This window comes from Molothrus aeneus, chromosome 6, assembly GCF_037042795.1.
Source record: "Molothrus aeneus isolate 106 chromosome 6, BPBGC_Maene_1.0, whole genome shotgun sequence".
NCBI classification, from domain to species: Eukaryota; Metazoa; Chordata; class Aves; order Passeriformes; family Icteridae; genus Molothrus; species Molothrus aeneus.
In genome coordinates, this window is record NC_089651.1 from 36,005,066 (window position 1) to 36,030,655 (window position 25,590).

At 38.5% G+C, this 25,590-nt stretch overlaps 1 protein-coding gene across 7 annotated transcripts in view; it reads left to right on the forward strand.

Annotated features, from left to right (window-relative positions):
* The first annotated feature begins 5,551 nt into the window (after positions 1-5,551).
* NUBPL (NUBP iron-sulfur cluster assembly factor, mitochondrial) overlaps positions 5,552-25,590 on the forward strand; it is a 79,318-nt gene continuing 59,279 nt past the window's right edge. Inside the window, exons 1-4 of one of the 7 annotated variants that reach the window (XM_066552701.1) lie at positions 5,552-5,692; positions 6,543-6,690; positions 8,978-9,012; positions 19,832-19,922. In XM_066552701.1, coding sequence (XP_066408798.1) covers positions 5,552-5,692; positions 6,543-6,690; positions 8,978-9,012; positions 19,832-19,922 — 415 coding nt within the window. Of the gene's footprint in view, positions 5,693-6,542; positions 6,691-8,977; positions 9,013-10,944; positions 10,994-13,108; positions 13,200-14,198; positions 14,217-14,300; positions 14,407-19,831; positions 19,923-25,590 lie in introns of those variants that run through there. The other 6 variants (XM_066552707.1, XM_066552702.1, XM_066552703.1 and 3 more) reach the window with 6 other exon arrangements.

The window sequence follows — 25,590 nt, forward strand, 5'->3', positions numbered from 1 at the left end:
AATGAAGAGCAGAATTAAAGTAATTTCAGAAACTGAAACTGTGAATGTCATTTTGACTCAGATCTGTAGTGTCAAATGGCTTACTGAAGCTTCTAGAAAAGTCACCATCTTTTTTTATTCTGTATTCGTACACTGTCTAAAGCAACAGGACCCTTTCTACCCCTGAGACTTATCATAGCAATTTATCTCCATTACTAAAATAAAATATATGAAAGAAGAAAAGAGAAAAAATGCCAGTCTTCCTTCAATGTTGGTAAAATATATAGGAGTAGTTTCAAAACCTTTGTTTTTATCTTCAGATGTGGAAATACTGTTAATTTGTGTTAATTCCATTCATGCAGGGATCATCTATATATAAGGTACCTAAGAAAAATGACATGGCTTTGTTGCAGAAGGGCATATTCCTTTAATTTTCTGCACCACTTCCTAAAGGTTGGAAAAATTGCTGTAATATGAGCTGCATTTCCATTGTGATGTGACTGTTACTATAGAAAGCAATGTTAACCTAAAGAACTTGATGACTTACTTCAGAAGAGTCTAGTAACAATTTAAATAAGGTTTTCATCTCTTCTTGACTGTGAGAGACTGCATTGTTTAAAATTCCACAGGAAAGCAATATATAAACTAAATCGGTATCAGTTCTTCAATGTAGGGGTATTAAATATTAAGCCCTGAATGTTTCGGGGTGTGTCCTGCCTGGCTTCGCCTGGCCTCGCTGCTGGACCAAAGGCTGCAGCTGTGGTGTTTCACCGCAGAGATACCTTTGGCTGGCTAGGGGCTGCAGCTGCGCGCTCAGAACAAATCCAGGCAAAATAGGAACTCAGTTTACCTTTGGTGGAAAAGGTTCAGGTGACAGTGAAGAGAAAAGAAGCGGGTTCTGTCATAGAGTCTTTACTCCAGAGTTTTATTTCAGCATGGTAGGCCCCCAAACGTGGTAACAGCTCCCAGACAGACACCCCAGCCACATGGTCTCGTGTCCTTTTAAGCCCCGGGGACTGGGGGAGGGGAGGGACAGGTGAGGGCCAACCAGGTGTGAGCAGGGGAAGGGTCCCAGGATACAGACACTTGGACAAGCCAATGAGCCCAGACCTGAGGAGCATCTGCCAACCACAGGATGCCCTGTTGGAATGTTAAGATTGATGGACAGCTCTTAGGCGGGAGGGCAAAAAGGGGGAGGGGGAAAGGTTGGCACACCTGAGGGGGCTGGGACGGGTCAAACAGGAAACCGCACTGCAACATAGGGGGATAGAATATAAGTAAATAAAGGTAATAGAGAAAGTAATCTTACCCCCTAAAGAGTTGCAGCTGGGTTAATTATAAAAGATTAGGAGCAGGCCTGATGCTAACAGGCCACAGCTGTAGCCAATCAGAAGAGTGTTATAAAAGAGTGGATTGGTTGGTTGAGGGGAGCTGGAGTCTGTTGGCTGCTGCAAGGATGAGTCAGTGCCTAGAGGAGCTGCCTACAAGAAACATCAAGGAGGTATGAAACTCTAGCAATGTAATGACAATAGAATTCTTGTGCTATGATAACAACACTTCAAGATCTTCTTCTTTCTTTAGTGAAACTGAATGAAAGCAAGCAATTTCTTTTCAGTTTTAGATTTGGCAAAGCTTTCACGTTGGATGAAGCTACTTATGTGGTCTCAAATTTACTGGCAATACTAATAAACATGATAAAGAAAAGTTATTAAATTTTTACTGTTTCTTGTGTTTTCTTTGTGCTTGTTAAAGGTGTTGCATTTTCAAGTACTTCCACATAATAAACAGAAATTTCTTCTTAAACTAGGTAATATTTTATATGAAAACTCAGGTCAATGTGCCTTGTTTTGAATGGATATTTGAAATCAGAATCTGTTAAAATCCCTTGAGCCAAATTTACTTTGCAACAAGTTGGGCATAACTGCTTCCATGCAGTGATGTCAGTGATGTTGACTTTGGTCTAAGCCTAGCAGGAAAAAGACTTTAGAAGAAAAATTCCAGTGTATGACAGAGAGGTAATATTATGACACAGAAGAGTTCTCCTCATATATGCCTGCAGTTCTTTTCTCCTCTAATGCCTGAAATTCCCTATTTACACATTTTTGAGATGTGCCTTATTGATATATCTGGAGCCTGTTACCCCAGGTATGCCACCATGGCCTGGTGTTTCAGCATTAAGTAAAGCAATGTGGAAATTGGTTTAACTTCCATGAGGAGCACAGCAAAGATAAAACAAAGAATTCACACCGGTAGGCATTTTGGCTTGGATTATTCTGCAGCCTGATACAGTTTGTCAGCCCCACAGGAAAATGCTGTTTTGGCAAGAGCATGCTCCAGTATGGTCTCAGAGCTGCCAAAGGGAGGAGGTGGCAGCTATCCTAAGACACAGTGAGGCAATAGTGGCTGAGCCAAGAGGTAATGCTGAGAGCCCAAGGCTCATTAACCAGGGCAGAGCCCTGAACCAAGTAATTATCACCACATGACAAAAAAAGATAAAAAGCATAATTTTAAACTTATTTATCTTAAAGGTAACCCGGGCTGGCCAACCAGCCGGGGGGGAAAAACCCCAGAATCTGAGACTCCCATGTCACACACACTCATACTAGAATGCAGTGGTGTACCTCTGTGGCCAAAGGTTGCAGGCCTGGTCATGAAGCTAAAATGACCCCTTGGTTCTGAAGAATGTTTCTTTTGCCATTCTTTAATGTATTTTCTAGTTCAAATTGTGTCTGAAATAAATAGCTTATATGAGAATGAGTTTGCAGTTACTATGTTATTAATGTGGTACTATTTTTTTTGAAGTCACTTACACACAAACCAACCTAATTATCTACCAAGATATTTTTCAAATATTATTTCATTTTTAAATTTTGGAGTTATTTTGGCAACAAATCTTTCCTAGCTATACCTGCATACTCTTAATTGATTTTGGGTAGAGAAAGAATATATTTAAACATAAGGCAATCTAATTTCACACAAAAATCAGTTCTATTTTTATCATGTTATTGTTCAGGTTGAATAGCAATTTAGAGTCTATGAAAAAACTTCCTATGTTTACTTAGAGAAAACATTATCAATTTGCACTAAAATTAAATATTGTGTCTTTAATTTTGTTACACTTTTGAAAAGTATGAAGTGGAACTTGAAAGACGCTGAGATTACCTGTAGTTTTCATCAAGACTCAAGTCTGGCAGTAAAAATTTTGTTAATTTTTGGTTGCATTTTCCTAGACTCGTATTTTACCACTGTATGTTGTGCTGTGTGATGTGCAATAATATACCAGTCAAACAACATAGAACAATATTTTCAAATGTTAAAATTTAAATGGGAAGCCAAAAGCAAATGTGAGAAGTGTACAATCCATAAAATTATCTTCACAATTAGTAGAAATAGAAACCCTACCCAACCAAACTGCAGTGTATTCCACTGAAGTTAAGGCATTTTGAAAATGTCTGCTGTATTGCTGAGTAAATGGATTGATTCCCTTTCTAATGGCCAAATACAACATTTCATACTCGTATTCAATACAACCTACTGCTATGTTAGCTACCCTGCTAACAGGGTAGTTAACAAACTAGTGCTAGTAGAAATTATTAAAACAAAAAATATTGAGGATTGTTAGCTCAATTTTAGCTTGTGCTAGATCAGCTTTACAAAACCCCACAAAAATATTTTCTTATTATTGTTGTCGGTGTTGGGGCTCTTGTCAAAATGAAGAAGTGAATTGTACGTTTTCCCCACGTTCTTTTCTCTGTGAAGACCTTGAAGTGACCCATATCTCAAGTGTGTGCCGAGCCGAGATCCCGCAGTACTGAGTCCATTGATGTGACGTGCATGGTATCTTGCACTTTAACACTGCCTCCAACTGCTCCAGGCAGGAGAAACAATTATGCAAATTTCCTGCAATGCAAGAGGTAACATGATTTCCAGAGGCAGTGAAAAAAAGCCCTGGAGCCTGTATCATAGTTTCAAAACAAAGCAGCTTGTTGGTTTTCAGGATTCTTTTTCAGTTTAGTTTGACAGTAGGGTAAATGATTGGGAAAGGATTTGACCTCTTCACGTGTCTGTAGATAGGCAAAATATGCTCATGTTGGTACATCAAAAATGTAGGCTGAATGAGAATCACTTCAAGGATAGTGAAAAAAACCCCTATTTTCAGCATTGTGATTTATGTCTTGTAGCTGAGCACTGGAACATGCCTTTGGAAATGGTGGGGTTTAGCAAAATGCTTGATTAGAACTTTTAATAATATAATTTAAAAAGAAACATTTAAAATGGTGAAAATTCTGCTCACTGTGAAAGAAATATTATAATAACACTTTAAACTGATGTAAAATCCTCTGATCCATTACATATTACGACTGACAGCAACAAATGACTGTCTACACTGTATTTTATATTTGCAAACTAATGACCTGAAATTGCTGAGATCTGAATTATTTCTATAATATCACTTGCTGAATAAGGACTGTTAATGGAATTTTAAGAGCAAATAATGTCAAACCAATCTAATTTCCTTCCACAAGGTGGTTACAAGGCTTGCTGGTGGGAGAGACGTGGGAGATGATGTGTCTTAAAACTTTAAGCAAATCTCACATGACATAAGGAACAGAAATGGGTTTTGATGAACTTTTACTGAGTGAGGATGGAATGGAAGAGCAAAACGATCACCAGAACAATGATCAGTACCAAACAATAGGACAAGAGGCAATGGGCAGAAACTGATGCACAGGAAGTTTCACCTGAATTTGAGGAAGAAAAACTGACCTAGCGCTGGAACAGATTTTTAAGAGAGGCTCTGGAGTCTCCCTCACTGGAAATATTTAAGAACCATCTAGATGCAATCTTGTGGCATGTGTTCTAGAATGACCCTGTTTGAGCAAGGAGGTTGGACCAGATGATCCACGGTGGTGGCCTTCCAACTTCTGAGATTCTGTGCTTTAGTATTTAAAAAAAAAACCCGACCAACCAAAAAATCCAAATCAAAATAAGCAAAGAAAGCACCAAACAGGTGGCACCTGTCTCGGCTACAGGTCTCTTTGTTCTTTTAGGTAACGATCTAATGGAGGAAATGGGATGTATTTATAGTATTTGTAGAGGACACAAACCAAGAGGCGACCGAGCTCTTGCCCAACCATTTTGCGGGCCAAGATGAGAATTCAGAAGACACCGACGAGCCGAAGGAGCACTGCAGGGAGCGCCAGAACGAGCCTCTGCTGGAACAATTGCAGCATAATGAGGAATTAGCCCGAGCAAGTTTGCATTGCATGCGGTCACTCGGTGCTGATCCCGCGGCCCCGGTTTCCTTACAGACAGCCGCAGGGATCTGCTTTCCGTGCTGCTGCTTCCCAGTGCCGCTGCTCGGCGGGAGGGCGCGGGGCGCTCCCCGCAGCTTCGGAGCCGCCGTACCTCTCGGCGCCGCACCCTCAGCTCCGCAAGCTGCGCGCCGGCCCGGGGCTGCCGAGCCCACCCAGCGCCGGCCCCGGCAGCGGGCGGGCGGAGCGCGGCGCGGGGGGCGGGCCGAGGCGCGGCCGCACGGCGCCATCTCAGCGCGCCCGGGGCGGCCGCGGGCATGGGAGGCGCTGCCTGGCGCTGGGCGCTGCGCGCCGCCCGCCTCCTGCCCGGCGCCGGCGGCGGGAGAGCTCCCGCGGCGCGGCGGGGCCGCCCGGGCTGCGCGCCCGCCGCTTGCGCCGCTCCGTCCGCCGGCTCCGCGGTGAGTGAGGCGGGAGCGGAACGGGGCGGGCGAGGGCCGGGCTGGGCTGTCCCTGTGCTTGCGGGGGCTGCCGTGGGGTGGCAGGCGGGACGATCTGTCCGTGTGCGAGTGCCCTGCCGGGCCGTGTCCTACGGCAGCCGGTTCAGCAGCTGAGTCCCTGCCGGAGGGGATGCGGTCGCTGCAGGCGTCGGCGGCGGGGCCCGGTCTGGGGCAGCGCTGGGCCGGGAGGAGAGGAAGATGGACGGTCTCTGCCCGCTTTTTAGCCGCACTCGCCTGAACTCGGTGGGAGCAGTGCGCGGTGCTAAGCGCCCGTGGCGGTAACCGCTGTGCCAGCCGGGAGCAGGTGGGACGCTGCCTGACGGGATGCTCGGCTCAGCTGCTCCGTTCGTCCAGCCGTGCGGGCCCCGCGTGTGGCTCTCCTGTGGCACGGCTCAGGGCAGGGACAGCGCCTGCCCTCAGCACCTCGGGCTCCTGCTCCTCCGCTCTTACTCTAATTGTCGTGCCTGAAACAGCTGTACCGAAAAGACCGCCAAGTCGAGTCTGTTTTACAAAGCTTCCGACTTTTAAGCAGCGTTTTGGTTTATTTCAATGCATTTTTTTTCCTTTGACTTTTAAGATCAAGCATATTTAAGTGTTTGTCAAAAAATTACGTGACTGGTGTTATTTTAAGTTGGCCCAGTCCTTTCCTGCCTGTGAAGCTGACTCCCTTTGGGAGAGCCCTTGTGCAGAATGCTTTTCTAGACAAGTGGTGAAAATTTCTCAGTGTGCACGTAGGTTTCCTCCTGTCAGCTTTCTCTGCGAGAACTGCGGGTTGGTGCACATGCATTCACTTGCTTTTTGGTTTTGTTAGTTCTCAAGCTCCGGGGATGAGGCTCTGAGGGACAAACGTGCGCGGATCCTGTCGCGAGGGCTGCCAAAGCAGAAGCCCATAGAAGGGGTTAAGCAGGTGGTGGTTGTGGCTTCTGGAAAAGGGGGAGTTGGAAAATCAACAACAGCAGGTAAGGTTTCTTTATTTTTTAAATAATTTCCTTTGTGCATTTTATAGTATTTTGTATGGAATATTTAGGTGCTTGTGTCATTACCTTGTGATTGGGTTCCATAACACTTCACCTCTGACAAGTCCTGTTGCAGCCATTGGGAATTTACTTGGATACAGAAACCTTGGCTTTAACTTTGGTGTGAATTTAGCTTTGAAATTATATTTTTGTAATAGTGCAGCACTGTCCTGAGATATCAAGGCATCTTCAGAGGTGATGTAGGCTGAGGTGAAAGGGATCATATGTTAGTGCAACAACACTGTTCCTCCTTCCCTGGCTGCTTAGGTGTGCCTATGCAGTGCCTTTCTCTGTAGAGGATTCTGATATTTAGAAAGTTTCCAGATCAGGACTCTTCAATTTTCTCAACTACATATGTAGATGCTTTATAAAGAAAAAGTGAAGCAGTACTTAAAAACACACAAATTGCTCAGAGCTTTGTGAAGTACCTTGAACTCTTCTCTCAACTCCACTGTTAGGTTTTGAATTAATTTTTCTCTAATTTTTTCTCTACCACCTGTTCCTAGGTGGTAGAATAAGATGGTACGTGGGTTACCACTACTGCAGAAATGGATTTAAACTTAAATAAATGAGAGAATGGAAAAATATTTGTTGTGCCAACATGTGCAAAAAATCATTTATTGTGCCTTCTTACAGTGGTTGAGAGAAGAATGACTGATATCATCAACCTGGATATCTGCAAAACATTTGTCACTAACAAATGACATGACATCCTTGTCTCTGAACTGGAGAGACTGGGAGCTGATGGATGGACCACTTGGTGGATTAGGAATTGGCTGGATGGCTGCACTGCGTCCAGGTCTGGGTCCCCCAGCATAAGAAGGACCTGTGAGAGTGTGTCCAACAAGTCCAAATATGATCAGAGGGCTGGAGCACCTCTGCTGACAGGCTGAGAGATATGGCTTGTTTAGCCTGGAGAAGAAACTCTTAAAGAGTCTCTTCAGGGAGACTCTTTGAGAACCTTCCAGTAATTAAAGGGGGCTTACAAAAAGGAAGGAGTATGACTTTTTATATGGGCAGATAAGACAAGGGTGAATAGTTCTAAACCAGAAGTGGAGAGATGTAGATTAGCTGCTAGGAAGAAATTCTGTGCTGTGAGGGTGGTGAGACACTGGAACAGATTGCCCAGACGAGGGTGGTTGTCCCATCCCTGGAAGTATTCAAGGCCAAGTTAGATGGGATTTTGGACAACCTTGTCCAGTGGAAGGTGGCCCTGTCCATGGCAGGGGTTTGGAGCTGGGTCATCCTTAGGGTCACTTCCAACCCTAACCATCCTATGATACTATGACACTGAAAGTAAAGTTCTTGGAAAAGGCCTCTGTAAAGTGTTAGAAATGTGTTTAAATATCTCTTTCTTTGTAGAAGAGTTATTCTTTAGTTGAAGGATGTCTGCTCTTCATCTCCATGTGTTGTGAATAACACATGGATGTAGCTCTTAATGTATAATTTTGGGGTTTGTAGTTCAGCCATGCTTGAAACAGACTGAGTAATAATTTCTAGAACAGACCAATATGATATCTGTACCAAAAGTAACTGTTCTTTAAAAAAAAGTGGTTTTTTTCTATTTAGCTATTGTCCATCCTATACACAGGATACACCTACCTGTACAAAGACATGCAAAACAGTTAAAACTTGTGTTTCTTAACCATCAGAAGGTATATCATTATAATACATAGACTGGTTGTTGTAGGTTACTAAAAATACCAAATACCTGTTCATCAATTGACAGTTTACAAAATGAAAATAATTTGAAAAGCAAATTCAGATTACTCTCCTCGTGTCTGCAAACAAATACCTGAATTTAAATTCTTGTAACTGGTATCTCTGTGTAATTTCTACATAAAATCTAACACATGTATAAATAATAATTAAAACTGTGAGTTCATTCCTGTGCATTTAAAAGTAAAAAATCAGGGTTCAACAAGCATTAAATAAGATATTGGAAATGTAAATGAAGCATTTACATGTATCTGTAATGGACAGTCTTTTAAAATTAATGTTTTAATTAGTAATATTGTGAAGGAAATCTATATTCTTGTTTATTACCATGAGGATAAATTTGATGGTTCAGATGAACAACTGAATTTCAGATAAATTATATAAACAACACTATTGCATGGCATAATTACTGAATGTTTTCTCTTGTTAGCAGTGATAACATTCTTAATATTTAGGAAGTAAGTTTTCCTGCACTTAATCTTTTTGTTTTTCCTCCTCTTCTTCCTTACAGTAAATATAGCCCTCGCCCTAGCAGCAAATGATTCGGTAGGTGAACATTTCATTATCAGCCTTAATGTGAAATGTGTGTCATAAATTAAGTGGTTACTGCTGAGGGAAGTTGCATACACTTAATGTAATTAATGCTTTTATTTAGTTAATTTCTATTTTTTTTTTTTTGGTGGGCTTTTGAGCTTCTGTCAGTTTGTTTATATTTTATCAGTACCATGAATAACTTAGTAGATCTCATCCTGCTTCTGGGTTTGGCTCTGTCCTTTCCCTGGTGCGTCACTGAGTTGAACTGCAATTCTGGAAGGATGTATAGATGTCATGGAGAATGCTTCTGTAGGTTGGAGACAATAAATAATTCTACCACTTCAGAACACTGACTTGAAAAAAATAGGAGTTTGTGCTGAATAGTGTCCAAACCATTTTTTTATAGCTTCACAGATTTACTGTCTCTGGAGAAATTATGTATCAAAATACTTTATAAACAGCTAAGGTGAAAATCCCCCAAAACTATGTATCTTCCCTAAAGCTTGGAAGTAAAAATTTTTGAGTGATTTCCCAGCTCAGTATTACTAAAACTGTTGCCTGGACTATAAATAGATGGCAGAAGCCATTCAAGAGTAAAAACCACAGGTGTTCTTTATGTCCACCTGCTGCTGTAGACTGGGAGTAGTTCCATTTTGCACGTTATTGCCACGCAGATAAACTCAGAAGCAGGTCTCCTTTGCAATGGGAGGGTGTATGATGCAGGCTTTGTACTGGTAAAACATTAAATACAAAGTATACTCAAGTACTTTAATCAGGCAAGTGTAGCATCTTCCTGTTGTAAAAGACAAGTAAAACAAAAAACAACAGGTAGGAGTGAGGGCTACATGCAATCTGCAAACTTCCTGGAGGAATTTTGTAAAAGATTTAAAAATATTTCCATAACCTCAGTCACATTTAATAAGAAGAGTGTTTAAAGCTGTTATATGAAGTATGTACTCTTTGTGATGGCATCTGATCTTGTTATTTCACAGTCTTTCATTCTGTGTTTTAAATAGGCTGTTGGAATAATTGGATCTCAGAGAAAAATCTGTCATGTTGAAAAGCAGAACTGTTTAAATGGTTCCTTCTAATCAAGTTTAAAACATGGCATTTGCTCTAATACTTTTGCAAAAGAAAACCCTAAAAACAACTCTGCAATGTGATCTGTGTTGTAGCTGCATGGAAACAGTGTGAACCAGTTGCACATAACTTTCTATACTAGCTTATGGGCTTTTTAGATGGTGTCTGATACTTCTCAAACATGCAGTTTTATGCATTTAAAAATATATTTAGATAAAGTATCTCTTTGTAATTCTGACGTACGCAAGTTTTGGGATTATGCCCTTTTTTAGGAGTTTTGATGTTACAATTATGTGGTGGTGTGTGAAGTTGGAGGCCAGCATCTGGTGGATGTTAAATAATGAAGAGCAGCTGGAATTGATGAAATAGATGTGAATTGTGTGAACTGGTGCTCACAGGTTAGCAAGCTGTTACTGTGGTGAAATGGTGCATTGATGTAGTTTCAAGTTAGAAAGTATGAAATTAAAGTGGATTAAATAAACAACTCTCTTGTTGGTTCATGCATTAATATATTTTTTCTTCTGTGGTTTATTTTCCTTAAGATAATTAAAGGCATGCATTATGTTTATTTTTAACCTTTGGGCTTGAAGTTGCTCGTTTGTTCATTTGTGTACTCACATTGATTTCATTAATTTTGTGAGATAAGGTTTTAAAATTAAAATCTCGGTGACCTTGTTCCAGACTGGAACTGTCCAGTGCTCTGAATTCTATAAATCATTGCAATTTTCAGTTTTGCAATGGTGAATGAAGTAAATAAGGAGGTTGTTTTTCAGAGTCCATTGGTGCCTCCTGCTGTATTTTATGGTGAATTTCTTTGTCCTCAGGTATGCAGCAATGGATGCCTTTATTTTACGTCTAGTGACTATTGATGGTGCCTCACCTTGCCATGGTTTTTGTTTCCTTCGTTGCTGTTGTAAGTTCGTCTCTTTCAGAAGAAGCAGTAATGATTGTTAGTTGATCAGAGCTTCAGAAGGTCCCTGCAATTTCATTAACTGCCCTTATGTCTCTTATAAACAAAACACAAATTGATAGAAACTGATCTTGAACTTGATGTACTGCTTAAAGGAGGAAAGAAAGGAATTCTGGAGGAAAATAGGTGACCATGACTATAAAGGTCTGTGCTTCCTTCATAGTCTGTGTTACAAGTTCTATGCTTGTCAGTGGTGTTCTTTTTCTAAGCTAAAACAGGTTAAAGACTATTGAAAACATCTGTTTTCTGGTGAGTGAGATCTGTGAAAGATGCTCTCCTTTAAGAGGAGATGGGATTAGATTCTTGCTACTTTCAGTGATTGCTGTGACATCTTACTGGTTGGTGTATCATAAGTTGGAAGATTACCAGTCAAAGTGTAAAGGATTTTTTGTCCTCTTGATAAAAGAAAACATCCTTCCATCTTTTAAAAATCTACCTTCTGTAGTGAAAAAAACAACAAAACCCCCACTGTTTCTACTGATATATGTATTTTAATTTTTTTTTTTTTAACATGGCAGCTTTTTCAGTTATTGTAGTGATGGCCTGAAGTACTAAGCCATCAGCAGAGCCTTGGACATTGTCATGGTCACACAGTGTTGTTGGCAGAGCCAGGATTAGAATTTCAGTGTTAAACGTCTTGCATGCTGGTGCTCAGTCTGCTTTGCGTATTTTTACCTCATGGTTACAGGGTAAATAATTCAAGACAGAAGTTCATTTAGATGCCTAGATACCATGTCCAAGACAGAGTAGTTTGGTGGATTTTCTTTTTGTTTTTGTTTTTTTTTTGGTTGGTTGGTTTTGTTTCTTGATTCAGAGCCAGGGAAGACAAGCAGGGCAGCCTCTTATGCCTTCCTAGCAATATGAGTTTTTTTGGTTCCCTGGGTTACCTGTTGTAGATGGATTAGTTAAGAAATATATAAGCTCTTGGGCCTGTACCAAGGCCTATAAATCTATAGAGTGTTCTTTTTGTGTTAAGAAATAACTTAAAGTTTTACCCTTATGTTCTATTGTTAATTGCTTGCTTAGTTTGACAGCTGATTCTTTTCATTCTTTTGATGCACCAGCAGTCAGTTGTGCTCCCCTAGGAGCACTTGGGAAGAATTTTTGGGTTTTGTGCCAGGACAATTCATATTCAGACTAGAATGACTATTTATGAAAGCTGCCTGGCCAGAGACAATTTATTGTAGTAGAAACAAGTTGAATTAATAGATGGCAGCAATAATAGGGTAGGGATTGCTTGTTTATGAACAGAGTATTTTAGTGAGCAAACACCAGCTGTGCATGACTAAGGATGGCACAAATCCAGTTGGGAGGCTGCATGCTTGTGCTGTCACTGTGAGGCAAGCTCCCCAGTCAGATTTCCTTTGGCTCGCCTTTTCGTTAGGGAAGATTTACATTTTCACTATAGGATGAAATGTTTTTTGTGTTGTGAAGGACAGAGGAGGAAGCAAAACCATATGGACCAAGTTAGCATGTACGCATAAGCAAGTGGCTTCTGCCTGCAGTGCTGGGGCACGTGGTGAAAGGCAGCAGTTTTCCGTATTCTGGCGTAGCGCCAGGGGGTTACTGGGTGGTGGTGCAGACCAGGACCAAGACGGGCAATGCACCAAGGGTGATTTTTATGCGGGGGAACGGATTTCCCTGTTTTGCCCAGCCGAGGCCGCGGTTGTTGCGCAGCGCGGGGATGGCGGCTGCGGCCGGCAGGGGGCGCGCGGGCCGCGGGCGCTGCGGGGCGGGCGGGGCGCGGGAGCCGCGCGGGGGTCGCGCCGTGTCCCCGCCGCTGCCGCGCTGTCCCCGCCGTGTCCCCGCCGCTGCCGCGCTGTCCCCGCCGCTGCCGCGCTGTCCCCGCCGCTGCCGCGCTGTCCCCGCCGTGTCCCCGCCGCTGCCGCGCTGTCCCCGCCGTGTCCCCGCCGTGTCCCCGCCGCTGCCGCGCTGTCCCCGCCGTGTCCCCGCCGCTGCCGCGCTGTCCCCGCCGTGTCCCCGCCGCTGCCGCGCTGTCCCCGCCGCTGCCGCGCTGTCCCCGCGCACCGCGCCTGCTCTTCTCTGGAGACACACATCTCACCTGGGTATCTGGCCGTTATCAGCACAGGCAGGGAATATTTCTATTTCTCATGCCTGTATAGTCAGTTACAGCATAGTGATGGTGTAGGTAGGAGCCGACTCTTCGTGTCAGCTCACTACTGTGGCCATAAAATGAATTTTAATTTCTTCAAACCGAGTATTGAATCAAAACCCACACATTTCAAAACTACTCAAAAACCACCCAGCTTACTTTTTTTACATTCCAGCTTTTTTTTGGTTGTTTTTGTGTTTTGGTTTTTTTGTTGTTGTCGTTGTTGTTGTTTTGGTTTTGGGTTTTTTTTGTTGTTTTTTTTTTTTTTTTTTTTTTTAATATTTGGCTTGTATAATTAAACCATTTCTCCCCAGGCTAATACCTGACTGCTGCATTCAGAGATGATTTTACAATGCATATACATTTCTTGCTGGTAAGGAAGAAATTCCATGTGGGGAAACAAATCTTGAAAAATTTAGGCAATAATGGGATCCTTCACTGGGTAATCATAGCATGAAGACAAGTTTTGAGTTGCTTTTCTAATTGTTTGGGTTTGATTTCTAAGCATCTTTAACTCTGTTGCATAGAGAATCAGAAGAATTTAATCACTGTAGCTAAGGCCTTCATGCATGTTTCTTAATGCTGGAGATGCCAGTTAGAATTGATTTGATTCATTTGCAATGATAACTTAGCTTTTAGATTAATTGGAAAAAAAATAGATAATAATCTCTAAACTTTTTGCTGTTTTTTCAAATAAAATTGAATAAAATTAAAAATATATTTTGAAATAGACCTCCTAAAATATATTACTTAAATCAGATAACTATATGCTTAATTTGAAGAAAATTTCCTTTTTTTTTTTTTGGTCTGTTTTGAAGTTACATACCGTTAGTCTTCACGTCATTGAAAGATACCAGAGAGACTGATGTAAAAGGTGAACCCTTTTTTATAAAAATGTTACATGCTGTGAAAGTGGAGAGGCATCTTGTAGAGATGTGGTAATGCTGGGGATTCTGTTTTGGTAATTTTATTTTTCAAATGGTTTTATATTGAGTTCTTTTTCTTCAGCAGGATGGATAATGTGCAGAAAGGCCAAACAAGGCTGAAGTACTGGTACGAAGTTGTTAAGAACATTGAGTAGGAGCTAATGCAGCCTGTTGTGGAAAAGAAGTGCTGGAGAAGTCCTGTGGCTGGCAGAAAATTGAAAACACTTCATATAAAGGACAAGTGCTTTTAAACCAGTAGCAGACTGAGTGTTTAAAGCAAGTTTGCATTTCTAGGATAGGGTGAAGAAACTGCAGTGGTACGTTTTTGGCTTTAATCCAATTTACAGCTAGGCACTTAAATAGCATGCAGCTGAAAGAGTTAGAGAATTAAGGATTAAAAGATGGCTATTCATTGTGTCAGTATGTTAAATGAGGAATCCATAGCCTATCCTGATTTTAAAGTTCCCTTTTGTCCTATGTGTTGCTGCTTGCACTTTGGGATTAGCTCTAAGTCTATAATGACATTAAAAGGGTAAATTGAGAGTCCTGGTGGTGGATTAAGAGAACCAGCTTTAAAGTAACTGGCACCTTCACTTAGCAAAGCTGGAATTTCTGTCTCTGGAATGGACTACAGCACTTCTAGTGTAGGAAATTTTTCACTGTATAGAACAATAACAGCTCATTAACCTGTGCCTTTATCCCTCCCAGGCTAAACACCAGGGAACTGTGGTTGTTGACAGAGTTGACTTCAAAGGAAAATACTATCTACTAGCATCCAGTGGGGATACATATACCCTATCAAGTATGGGAAAAATTCTCAGAAAATATGAGCAAAAATTAAATTAATGCTGTCAAAGAGTCTTTGGATATTTAGCAGTAACACAGGCTGTGTTGATTAACAGCTATTTATAGAAGCTTTTTGTGAACTGTTCTTTTTATTAGTCTTTAATCAGGTCTGTTCCTCAATAAAGCATTGGCAACTTGGAAAAAAGTGATATCGCCAGATTATCCACTGCACAGAATTGTGTGGAGGGGTCCTTTGTGATATGGGAATGAAACTGGATGCATTTGGTTGAGAATTTGTTACTGGAAAATCTAATTGATTTTGTAGTCAATATTCCCTGAAAAACAGAAAGGGAACCTACATAAAGGAAGTGTAGGGAGGGATGGAACAGGTCTTAAGGAACTTAAGGCTCAGAGAGGTGAGAGGAGGAAAGATATGGATCATTTTGTCATTAGCATTAATTTATGCCACCTGAACAAGTATTATGTACAGTAACATTTGCCTGCCTAAGAGAACAAACATAATAGCAAGTCAATACTTTCTAATCTGCATAAGGAAAAGAAAAGGAGGCAAAATTTATTAGTTTTTTACATGATCTCTGCCTGCCAGGACTTTGGCCTTCAACAACTTCATTTTAGTTCTTTCCCCCAAAAGAATTACGACTAAGTTCAGAGCTTGAAAATCATTAATTTAGAACACTGCTTTCTTCCAAATCTCTATTACTCACAGGGCAGTGGCCAGGTTCAAAGACTAAGATGAAATTTAATTAGGTAGAGAATCTTGCCTGAGAAGGTAAAGGAGAAGATCTTTTTAGTGAGGTTATCTGTGCCTGTAATTTGTACACTGCACAAAATGAAGCTGTAGAATTCTCATCTCTCGGGGATATCTGCAAGAATATCTTCTTTGTCTATTGATGTAGAATTTGGTTTTCTTGTAAATATAGAATCTGTACCTGGTGACTTTGAAAACTAGTTTTTGATTCTTCATGTAGATGAGAGAAGTTTCTAAATTAGAATGAAAACTTCGCTGTATTTTTAATGGGTTAAGAGCTGCAGTGATTATGTAACTTATGGTACCTCATGAAGAATGTTTGTCAGAAATCTTTAGAGAGGTCTAATGGGCAAATTAAAATTTTGCTGAGAAGAATAATGAAGTGAAGTAGAAAGAATTACTTAGTCAATGATGTAAAAGTAGAAGATAAAGAGGAATTACAGTTCTTTATTCTGTAAAATTTTTTAATGTTCTTGAGGTCACCAGTGATCAGATGAGACCATGGTAGTGCCAGTACTGCAGAAATAGGAAATCCTAGTAGTAGTTAGCCTGTGCTAGAGACTGTTTACCTACAGTGGGAAAACCTTAAAAGCATTGATAAGCGGGTAAATATTTGTGAGTTTTTAAGTAGAGCTTTTGCTGACATAGGAGTACTTTTGTATTTTCATGTGCTGACAATATATTTATTTCTGATTTCATGGTCTCTGCCTGCTGGAATTTTGATAAGGATCTTATGCTGCATGAAGAGGTCAAAGATACTGCGTGTGTTCGTATATTTTTTCAAAGTAGCTTCCAGTGACCATGATTAAACCATATGGGAATGGTTACATTGTCACTTGTATCTTTAGTGCTTAAGCTGCAGAATTTGCTGTAAAGCAACCAAAAATAAGGTCTCTAGAAAATATTTTCCAAGTGTAGTAAACTTGAAGATTGATTCAGACTTTCTTTCACAGCTGGGCAGGTGAAGGGAAAAGGACAAATGTTACACTTGAGAACAGCTGTTTTGAACTTGGTTATTGCTATGCCATCTGGGGAGATGGAATGCAGTTTGTTTAATAGCACAGGAGAGAAATATGTTTATAAGGAGAAAATACAGCTGTGAGCCGGTGATGGAGTTGTGTTTTCTGAGTCCTTTTCCTGCCAGAGTGCCAAGGGAGGCTCTAGCAGTGGTGTGTGCTGCACTCTGAAAAACACTTAGTAGCAGGGGGACTTGTACGTGCTTGGGTGTGCTTTAAGTATTGCATTTCTGTCTGTGTAATGAGGATTATTTAAGAATAAAAAGATGCACCATTGGTATGAGAGGTATATGTATTTCAAAATATGTCAGAGAACATAAGAGGAATCTTAGAGGCTTTTTTCCCTCCTCATTTTTTTTCCTAAGTTGCCTTTTTGGTTGTGCTTTTGATTCTCCATAATCTATTCCTTCTGTCCAGATGGTTTTCTTTACCTTGTGTGATGTTATGTTGTTTTCTTAGGATTTGTTTTAATACAATACTTTGAAAGATGTGCTGTTTTATATGAGGTTAGGTTGTATGGGGGGGGGGGAAACCAATTTATTAAAATCTAATTAAATTTTTTAATTATCAGAACTCATGCATCTGGATTATATTTCACACAGCATGAGAGGTATCTGCTAATTCTGATTAGCAGTTTCATGTGGTAGCATCCAGGTGTGTGCATATTATTTCTTCTCTTGGGGATTTAAAACATTGTAAATGCTGGAAGAAATGATCTGGACTGCACTGTGCATGTCTTAAAAAAATCCCTTGGTAGCTGCCATAATACTTTTCTGAGATAATTAAACCTTGAGTAAAGGGTTATTGGCATTCTAGGGATGTTTATATACTGCAAAAGTAGGGATATTTGGGAGAAAGAAGAGCATAGCTTATTAGGCCAATGCTTTCTGTGTAAGCTGCTGCTTCTAGGCATAGTGAACTTGACTTACCTGACGTGTTGAATTGCTTGGTAAAGAAAAAAACCCTGCCTTAGGCTATCTTAGATGAGGTTTTGTCAATGATTTAAAGATTTCTGAAAGACCTTTTTCCTATAATCCTGTAGAAAGCACCAGGCTTACAGGAACACTTCTGCTTTTGTTAACATGAATCGTAGAAACTTGAGAATCTGTTAATTATTCTTCTGTTTGATGACAAGAATTTAATTGAACCCTATCCATGAAAAGCCGTGCATGTCAGAAACAGGCACTTTTCTTACTTTTGAAGAAGCATGAAAGTTTTTTAGAGAAATGGTCAGGTTTATTGTATTAGCTTGGTAATTTAAAGTAGTAGCTGAATTTGTAAAGTCCTCTGGGATGTTCTTCTCCAGCACGGATCTATTTATTCTTTAGTTCAGGAAATTTTGTATACTTAGGTTGGGTAATATAGATACAGTAGATGCAGTGCTGCTGACTCCTGGGAATGTAGTGGTGAACACCTGATTATATGTTCAGGAGGTCATGAAGTCATTCTAATTAATTTAGGTCATCTTAAATTTTTATCCCTTTGTTCTGAAAGTGAAACTCTGGTGAGCTGTGAGATCATTGTAGTCAATCGATAGTCAGAGTCCTTGCATGAGGGGGAAAATCCTCAAGAAATTCAGGGGAAGTATGTCATCAGGTTTAAAACACTTTGTGGGTTTTTTAGTAATTACTTGCTTTCATTTGAGAAGGAATTAAGTGGAACAGCCTGTAGATGATGTTTTGATGCGTTTGATTATCTGCTGACACGGACTGAGTCGTGAATCTTTCTAATCTGTTAAAATCTGCATTTTGTACAAGAACAGAGAAGCTTTAATAGTTTGTTTTCCGTGTCTTCAGAGTCTAGCTTAAATATGGGTCTTTTAAATGGTTTTGAAATTGCAGCTTTCAGCAAGGCAAGAAGAAGAATTTGTTACAGTAACTCCTGAACTTTTGTCTGATAGTTTTCACAAGACATCATAAAGAAAAAGTGTTAAAAAAAATCTACATTAAATAATCCAAATAATTATATATGCTTTGCTCTGTTTTGTTAATAAAAAGTACATTGAATAACTGAATCCAAATTTTGTTGATTTTTGCAGTAAAATCTTATTTTTTAAAGTATGTAGTAGGTCAAATATGATAATGCTTTTTTAAACTTATCTTTCTATCTTTCCCATCAAAATTGTGATAGCAAAATGACTTAATAGAAGATACCAAATTAGGAGAACATCACACAAAAAATGAAATACACACTTTGAAACACTGACAGTGGAAGTCTGATTTGGCTTTGTTGGAAAAGCTCCTCTTGCTGCTTTAACCTTTCAAACAAGCTCTTAAACATACTTGTTTGCAATTTTGCAGAATGTTGAATACAGTTAGCTTTCTATATTAGAGAAACTTGACATTCAGCACTTTAAAGGGCGTGCTCTTTACTACTTAATTTGCAGAACTTAGTAATTGGTACTATGTCTTGCCATCTGTAGAAAAATAGTTTATTTTCCACAAAATATGTATGTGTATCTATTAAAAAAAAGAATATAGAAAGCAGTTTTGTAAGTCTAGACTACATAGTTGAAATAATTTTTATTTAAAGTTTATTGCCTAATGTACCATATGTAGTTGAATAAGCCCATTTTTAGCCTACTTTTGTGTAAATGTATTTGATTAAAATGTTATACCTGCTTAACTAGCTTCAGAGACTTGCATTTCAGTAACTTCAAGATGTCTGCAAAAGTGTACTCTGGCCATTTAAATGGAAGATAAAAATATGTTTTTTATGATTTTCACATTCTTTCTAATCACTAGTATGATTTAAATTGCATTCATTTGCATATACTTACCTCTTCTTTTTTGCTTTTTTTTGTTTGTGTGTGTGTTTTTTGTTTTTTTTTAACAATAAAATTTGATATCTTGTTTAAAATGTTAAGGTGTTAGTTTTGTATAAAACTACATGGAATAGAGAGAATGTTGCTTATAATGCTTATTAACATAAAGTCTGTGGTCTACAATTTAAGTAAGAAACTGTACAAGTAAGGATTGTCTGTGTGGAGAATCTAGCTCTTGTCAAGGCAACTGACCCAACTTGTAGACATCATTATATTTCCTTCTTCAATTTCTATTTAGAGAGAAAGGAAACAGTGATAACTGATGTCTCAAATCGAGCTAATAATGCAGAAAGGAGGACATTTTGACAACTACTTCTTTTCACTTCTTTTCTTTTTCACTTTCACAGGCAAAAGAAATTGGTTTGCTTGATGCAGACATATATGGACCTTCAATTCCAAAGATGATGAACTTAAAAGGAAACCCAGAATTAACACCAAGTAAGTGGAAGGGATTTTTCTTGCTGTCTTTTCTGTACAGGGAGGAGCATGGTCCACTCATGGATGTTTCCTTGGTGTGGCACAGAAAGGATGCAAACAGAAGGTGAAGACTGAGTGTATGTATGTATTTATTTATTTGTTTCTATTATTGAGGTTACTTTCAAAGCTGCTATGTACAACTAGGAGCATATTCAGAGTCCTATTTTTTGTTAATCTTGGTCCATGCAGTCTCATGTATTTTTACTAGAGACTCTAGGGAAGGGAAGGTTATTTATCAGAAGTTCTAAAATTGATATGTAGTATCCTACAATAGATAACTTTCAGTTAAAGAACAAAACCCACTAATCTAGGGAAAGAGACACTAAAAAAAAAACCAGTAAGAGAAGGATCATTATGGTAGCTTGTTTGAAATGTCATTAAAATGATTCTGTTTGATTTCTCTTAAGCCAAATGTGCCATGCCACTTCACTAATTTGTATTTGAAGTTGTGCATTTAGGAACGCAGTGGTGGTCACTTCCCTACCAGAAGGTGAAGACAGTAGATAAAACTCCTAATTTTCCTTCTACTTGGAAGAATTCTGGGGAAACATAAATTCAGGTAGAGCAGTCTTCAGAGAAATAAGGTGACCCAAAGTAGAAAGATCCCATCAAGTCTCTTTACCTTTCAGAGGTTTAACTTTCACCCAGGCCAACCAAGGATGAAAGTGAAGAATGGCTTTATCGTGATACCCTGTTCATATGATGTTTGAGTGTAAGGCAGTGTGTTTTTTAGGGTGGTAGGGATACTGGGGTGATATGGTTTTTGTAATACCTTGTTTTGATTATCCTGTGAGAGAGGGCATGTAGGTAAAATAATAAAAACATGTAACCACATACTAAACTAATCACACACTGTAGCAGCTGGTTGATGCATTAAAATGTACTTGGATCCTTCTGAAGAAAGTACGGACTGGCCATATGTATTGTCAGGGAGGGATCAAGGACATGTACCAGTTCAAACAGGACATAGAAAGGCTTCAGTGAAGTCATCAACTGCAATGTTTGTGGGCAGCAATTGCTAGTAAAAGGAAAGTTAAGTATTCCTTCTGCTTCTTTTCATGACACGATCTCTCTTTTTTTATCATAGAAAGGTTTGGGTTGAAAGGAGCCTTTGAAGGTCATCTAGTCCAACCCTCCTGCAATGAGCAGGGACATCTTCAACTAGGTCAGGTTGCCCAGACATCCTGATCTTGAGTGTTTCATGTCCACTACCACTCTTGGCAACCTGTTTCAGCATTTCACTAGCTTCATTGTAAAAACTTTCTTTCTTATATCTAGTCTGAACCTACCCTCTTCTAATTTAAAGCTACTACTTCTTGTCCTATTGCAACAGGCCCTGCTAAAATACTTGTCTCCATCTTTCTTTCAAGTCCCCTCTAAGTACTAAAAGGCTTCAGTGAGGTCTCCCTGGAGTCTTTGTCTAGGCTAAACAGCCATGATGCTCTCAGTGTTTCATCACAGGAGATGTGTTCCATCCCTCTATATCTACTCTAGAGTTGTTGTAGAATGTTCATTTGTAACTCATCTGAATTTGTGTGTGTATATGGGTATTATGGTTGTTGATCTGTATGTTCTCACATGGTATAAAGCATGCAGAATGAAACAGTGTCAGTATCTTTAAAGATTTGTTATTAAGCTTGCAGTATCAGCCTCTGAAGACTTAATGTGGCAAACTTAGGATTTCTTATATAATTAAAATTCTGTCTCCTTATGATTATGCCATGTACACTGGATAAAGAAAAAGTAATGTATTTCCATGTACTGATGCACTGCATGTGCTTGTACAGACAGTCATCAAATTTAGTACTTCCTACATTTAAGAACCAAGCTTACAAATGCAGGTTTTATTTAGATAAATTCCTAAGAGAGGAGGAGAGTGCTTAGTTTTATTTATTGGATTTTTGTTATATCTTTTGAAGTCAAATGGCTGCTGAGTGATAAATAAACAAATAACTGAGCCTTTTCATGTATCATCAGTAGGATTTGAATTCCTGATACAAATGGAAGTATTCTTGCATTCACTGATACTTTGAACTCTATTGAGGATGAATGTCATACAGGCTGTGTTTTCCCGTAATAGATTTTTTGCTATGAATTTTGTATTTGAAGTGCATTGTGCAGTGTGAACACAAAAAGGACTATGTTGTGGTGTTCAAATCTCTCTTTTCATTATGTGATGCTGACTTTTGTCTCCCCAATTTTTCCTCACTGTCTGAAAAATGGATTAGATAATTTAGAATTCCTTGGTCATTTTGCTATGTATTTTATCAGTCCATACCTAACTTAAGTCCGTGTCTTGAGCCACAAATTGCCCAGTCTGTTTCTTATGGTTGTAGAAATCAACTTGCTAGGAATGCTAGAACTTAAGACGGTATTCACTCTGATATTGAGCAGCTCAGTTTTGTTTCAGTGACTGAATATTTCTAGTAAACAGCTGAATAGAATTCACTGTAAGCTTTGTCTTAACATGCTTCAAGCATTGTTAGAAATGCAGAATTCAATATAATAGAAAAGAATTGGAAGATTTCCCTGAGCTGAAACTTCTGCTGTTGTCTTGTAAGCACTAACATTTTGATCACTGAAATCTATTCTTTCTACTTCTGTGTGGAATGTACAAGTAAATATCAGGGTTTAAAGAACATAGCCTTTTTTTAACAGACAGAAAAATGAATTTGTATATTTCAAAAGCTTGACAGATGACACAAGTCTGCTGAGAAAGACAGTAATTTGGTATGAATAACAAGATAGAATTTGTATTTCAGGGATTCTGTTCACTACTCTGTGTATTTTTAACTATTGAGTTGATGAAACTGGCGAGTAACAGCAAGAGAAGTACTGTCAGAGATGGTTTAATTGCAAAGTAGGAATGACATAAGAAACTTTAATTAAAGTTTAATCAAGGATTCCTTTAATGTGTGACAGATGGGTAAGCTTGCAAAGAAGTGATCAATCATAGGTGTGTGTATATATATATGGTACATATAGAGGTGTATATAAATATATTGATATAAAAACATGTGTGTGTATATATATATGGTACATATAGAGGTGTATATAAATATATTGATATAAAAACATGTATGACTCTTGCATTTTGCTATAATGAGGTTTAGTGTTATCATCTGGTTTGTTACTGTATTTTCAAGAGTAAAACAAACTCTGAAGAAATACTGCATACCAAATGAGAGAGCCCAGGCAGTTCTGTGTTACAGAAATGCATAAACTATGTCTACATAACAATAAGTCAGTTAAAGATATTTTTCATAACATAGCAGTAAAACAAAAAGTTTCAAGTCTTAATGCTTTCTTCAGTGTGAGACATGGATTTGAAAGTGAATCTGTAGACTAATCCTGGGAGGTTCTGAGCACTTCTGCAATCTTAGATTTCTGTTTCCTCTCTCACGTGAAAAGGGATTAAGGATGCCCAGTACCACACACAGTAAGTCCATGCAGGAGTTATTACTTCTGAATAGAAGTTATTATCGTCATGCTATAATTTAAGCATTCAAAATGAATTGAGAGTTCTTAGTGAGGAGTCTGTATAAATGGAAGATACTACATTAAATTAATTTTGCAAACTGTAGTACATTGAAAAGTCTGCTAACATTTAATAGGCTGTCATTCAAAATACTTTAAATGGTCAGAGAAATGTTGGTTAATAAGTTCACCATTGAATTTAATTAGCTAATGGAGGATTATCTAACTATGAAATTAATATTACCATCAGCTACAATATATATGCAGGGCAATGCTAATAGCATAAGTTCCAAAAGTATTACTTTTATTCTTTCCCTAAGTAATTTAGTTAAAAGCAGTTTTCTGGCTTAGTGAATCACATGATTTCATTTTTTTCCTTTTAAATCTGCCATTTAAACTAGATGTCAGAGAGTAAAAACTATTATATTGCCAAAAAGCAAATTATATTTGCTATTTTGCCAGATAAAGTTTCTTTATTTAGTTTGATTATGAAGGTTTTGGTGCGTAAATCTTTGACAGGTGACTCTACTCTTAGTATTTCAAAACTTTATTGCCATTTTATGATAGCTTCAGTGTCCTTCATTTCTTAATAAAATAGTATATTCAAAAGATCAGTAGTAGACATCTGTTTTCACAATTTAGAATAAAATGTAATTTCTTAGAGAAAGCTAACAGTGTTTGTGGCTGCCCCATTGAATCAAATAAAATTGCAGGAACTATAGAAATGGGCACCTGAATTTTTTCACTGGGGTACATTTGCATATCTTAAGACTGTGATAGCAGACTCTCATAACAGAATGTGAAAATTTAAAATAGTTTTGAATGTCTGCTGGAATAGTATTAAGGGATTGTGGCGCATTCATTTGAGAGTCATAAATAGAAAATTGGGGGTAGACTAGTGAAATAGACAAAATATTACGTAGCATAATGATTTTGAAGAAATTTCTTGATGTTTGCTAAGGATTTAACTTTACAAGTAAAGCTTGAAGTCTTGAAGTTGTATTTGTCATGCTTTATCAGTGGAATGACATCATGATAAATTTCTAAAAAACCCTACATTTGATTCTCTAAAAAAAAGTATTTGTGGCTGATACCAGCTCTTGATTGGTGAGCAAATGATTTTTAGATTGTCTATAATCTAATGATATGTTTTATTGATTCTATTTTGAAAGTAGTCTGAACTGAAACCCTTTGTTTTACTTTTGATGATGTCTTACTGCAGTTTATCGGGATGGTGGAAGTACAATAGTCCCACGTGTCTTACATGTGACAAAATAATTAATGAGAATGTTGTAATTAATTGTGGATTGTATTTTTGAGGCTTTTTCAAATGTGATCAAGTAGTTGAAAATGAGAAGACTACTTGAATGTTTAATCTTCTATTCTGGACCTTGACTGTTGCCCTCAAACCTGTAACAATAAACCTCAAGGTGAATTAGTCCAGCTATTGTTGAGTTCACTTGTGGAGAAAATCAAAGACCTTGGAAGGGAAAGGAGATGGCAGATACACAATTCTGCAAGTAATTATTTATAGGCATACAGCTGTTAGCTGCTATTTAAAAGGAAAAAAACCTCTAGGGAGTTAATTTATTAAAATTTTATTCTTCATTATAAATAAATTCATACAATTACAAAAAGTATAAGATGAGAAATGTAGTGTAGTAATTAAAGCTTCTTACTGAGACCAGTCTTTTTGGATAAATGGCAAATGAAATTTTGCCAAATGCCATTCTAGTATAAATTACTGAAACACTGTAACCTGAAATAATACATTTGAAGTACTTGAAGGCAGATTCGTATTACTCTTTATGTTGCTAATCCTGTGGTGCAGTAATTTCAAATTATTTGAAGTGTGGCTAGCAGATGCTTACTAAAATATAAAGTTTATTCTTAGAGATACAAATGTTTTTTTGGTTCAACTGGTATAAAAACTGGAATTAAATTGCAAAATGGCTTTGTTATAGGAACATGATAGATACTCTTTTCATTATACTTGCATAAATAAAAGAAATAAATCATGCTTTTGTAGACTGAACGTATTTACCTTTTTGCTTATTTCAGAGGAATAAATGTTTCCATTTCTCTACTAGAAAAAAAATTGAAGGAATGCAACTAATTCTGAATTTTCTCAATATTTTTACCTTGCAATTTC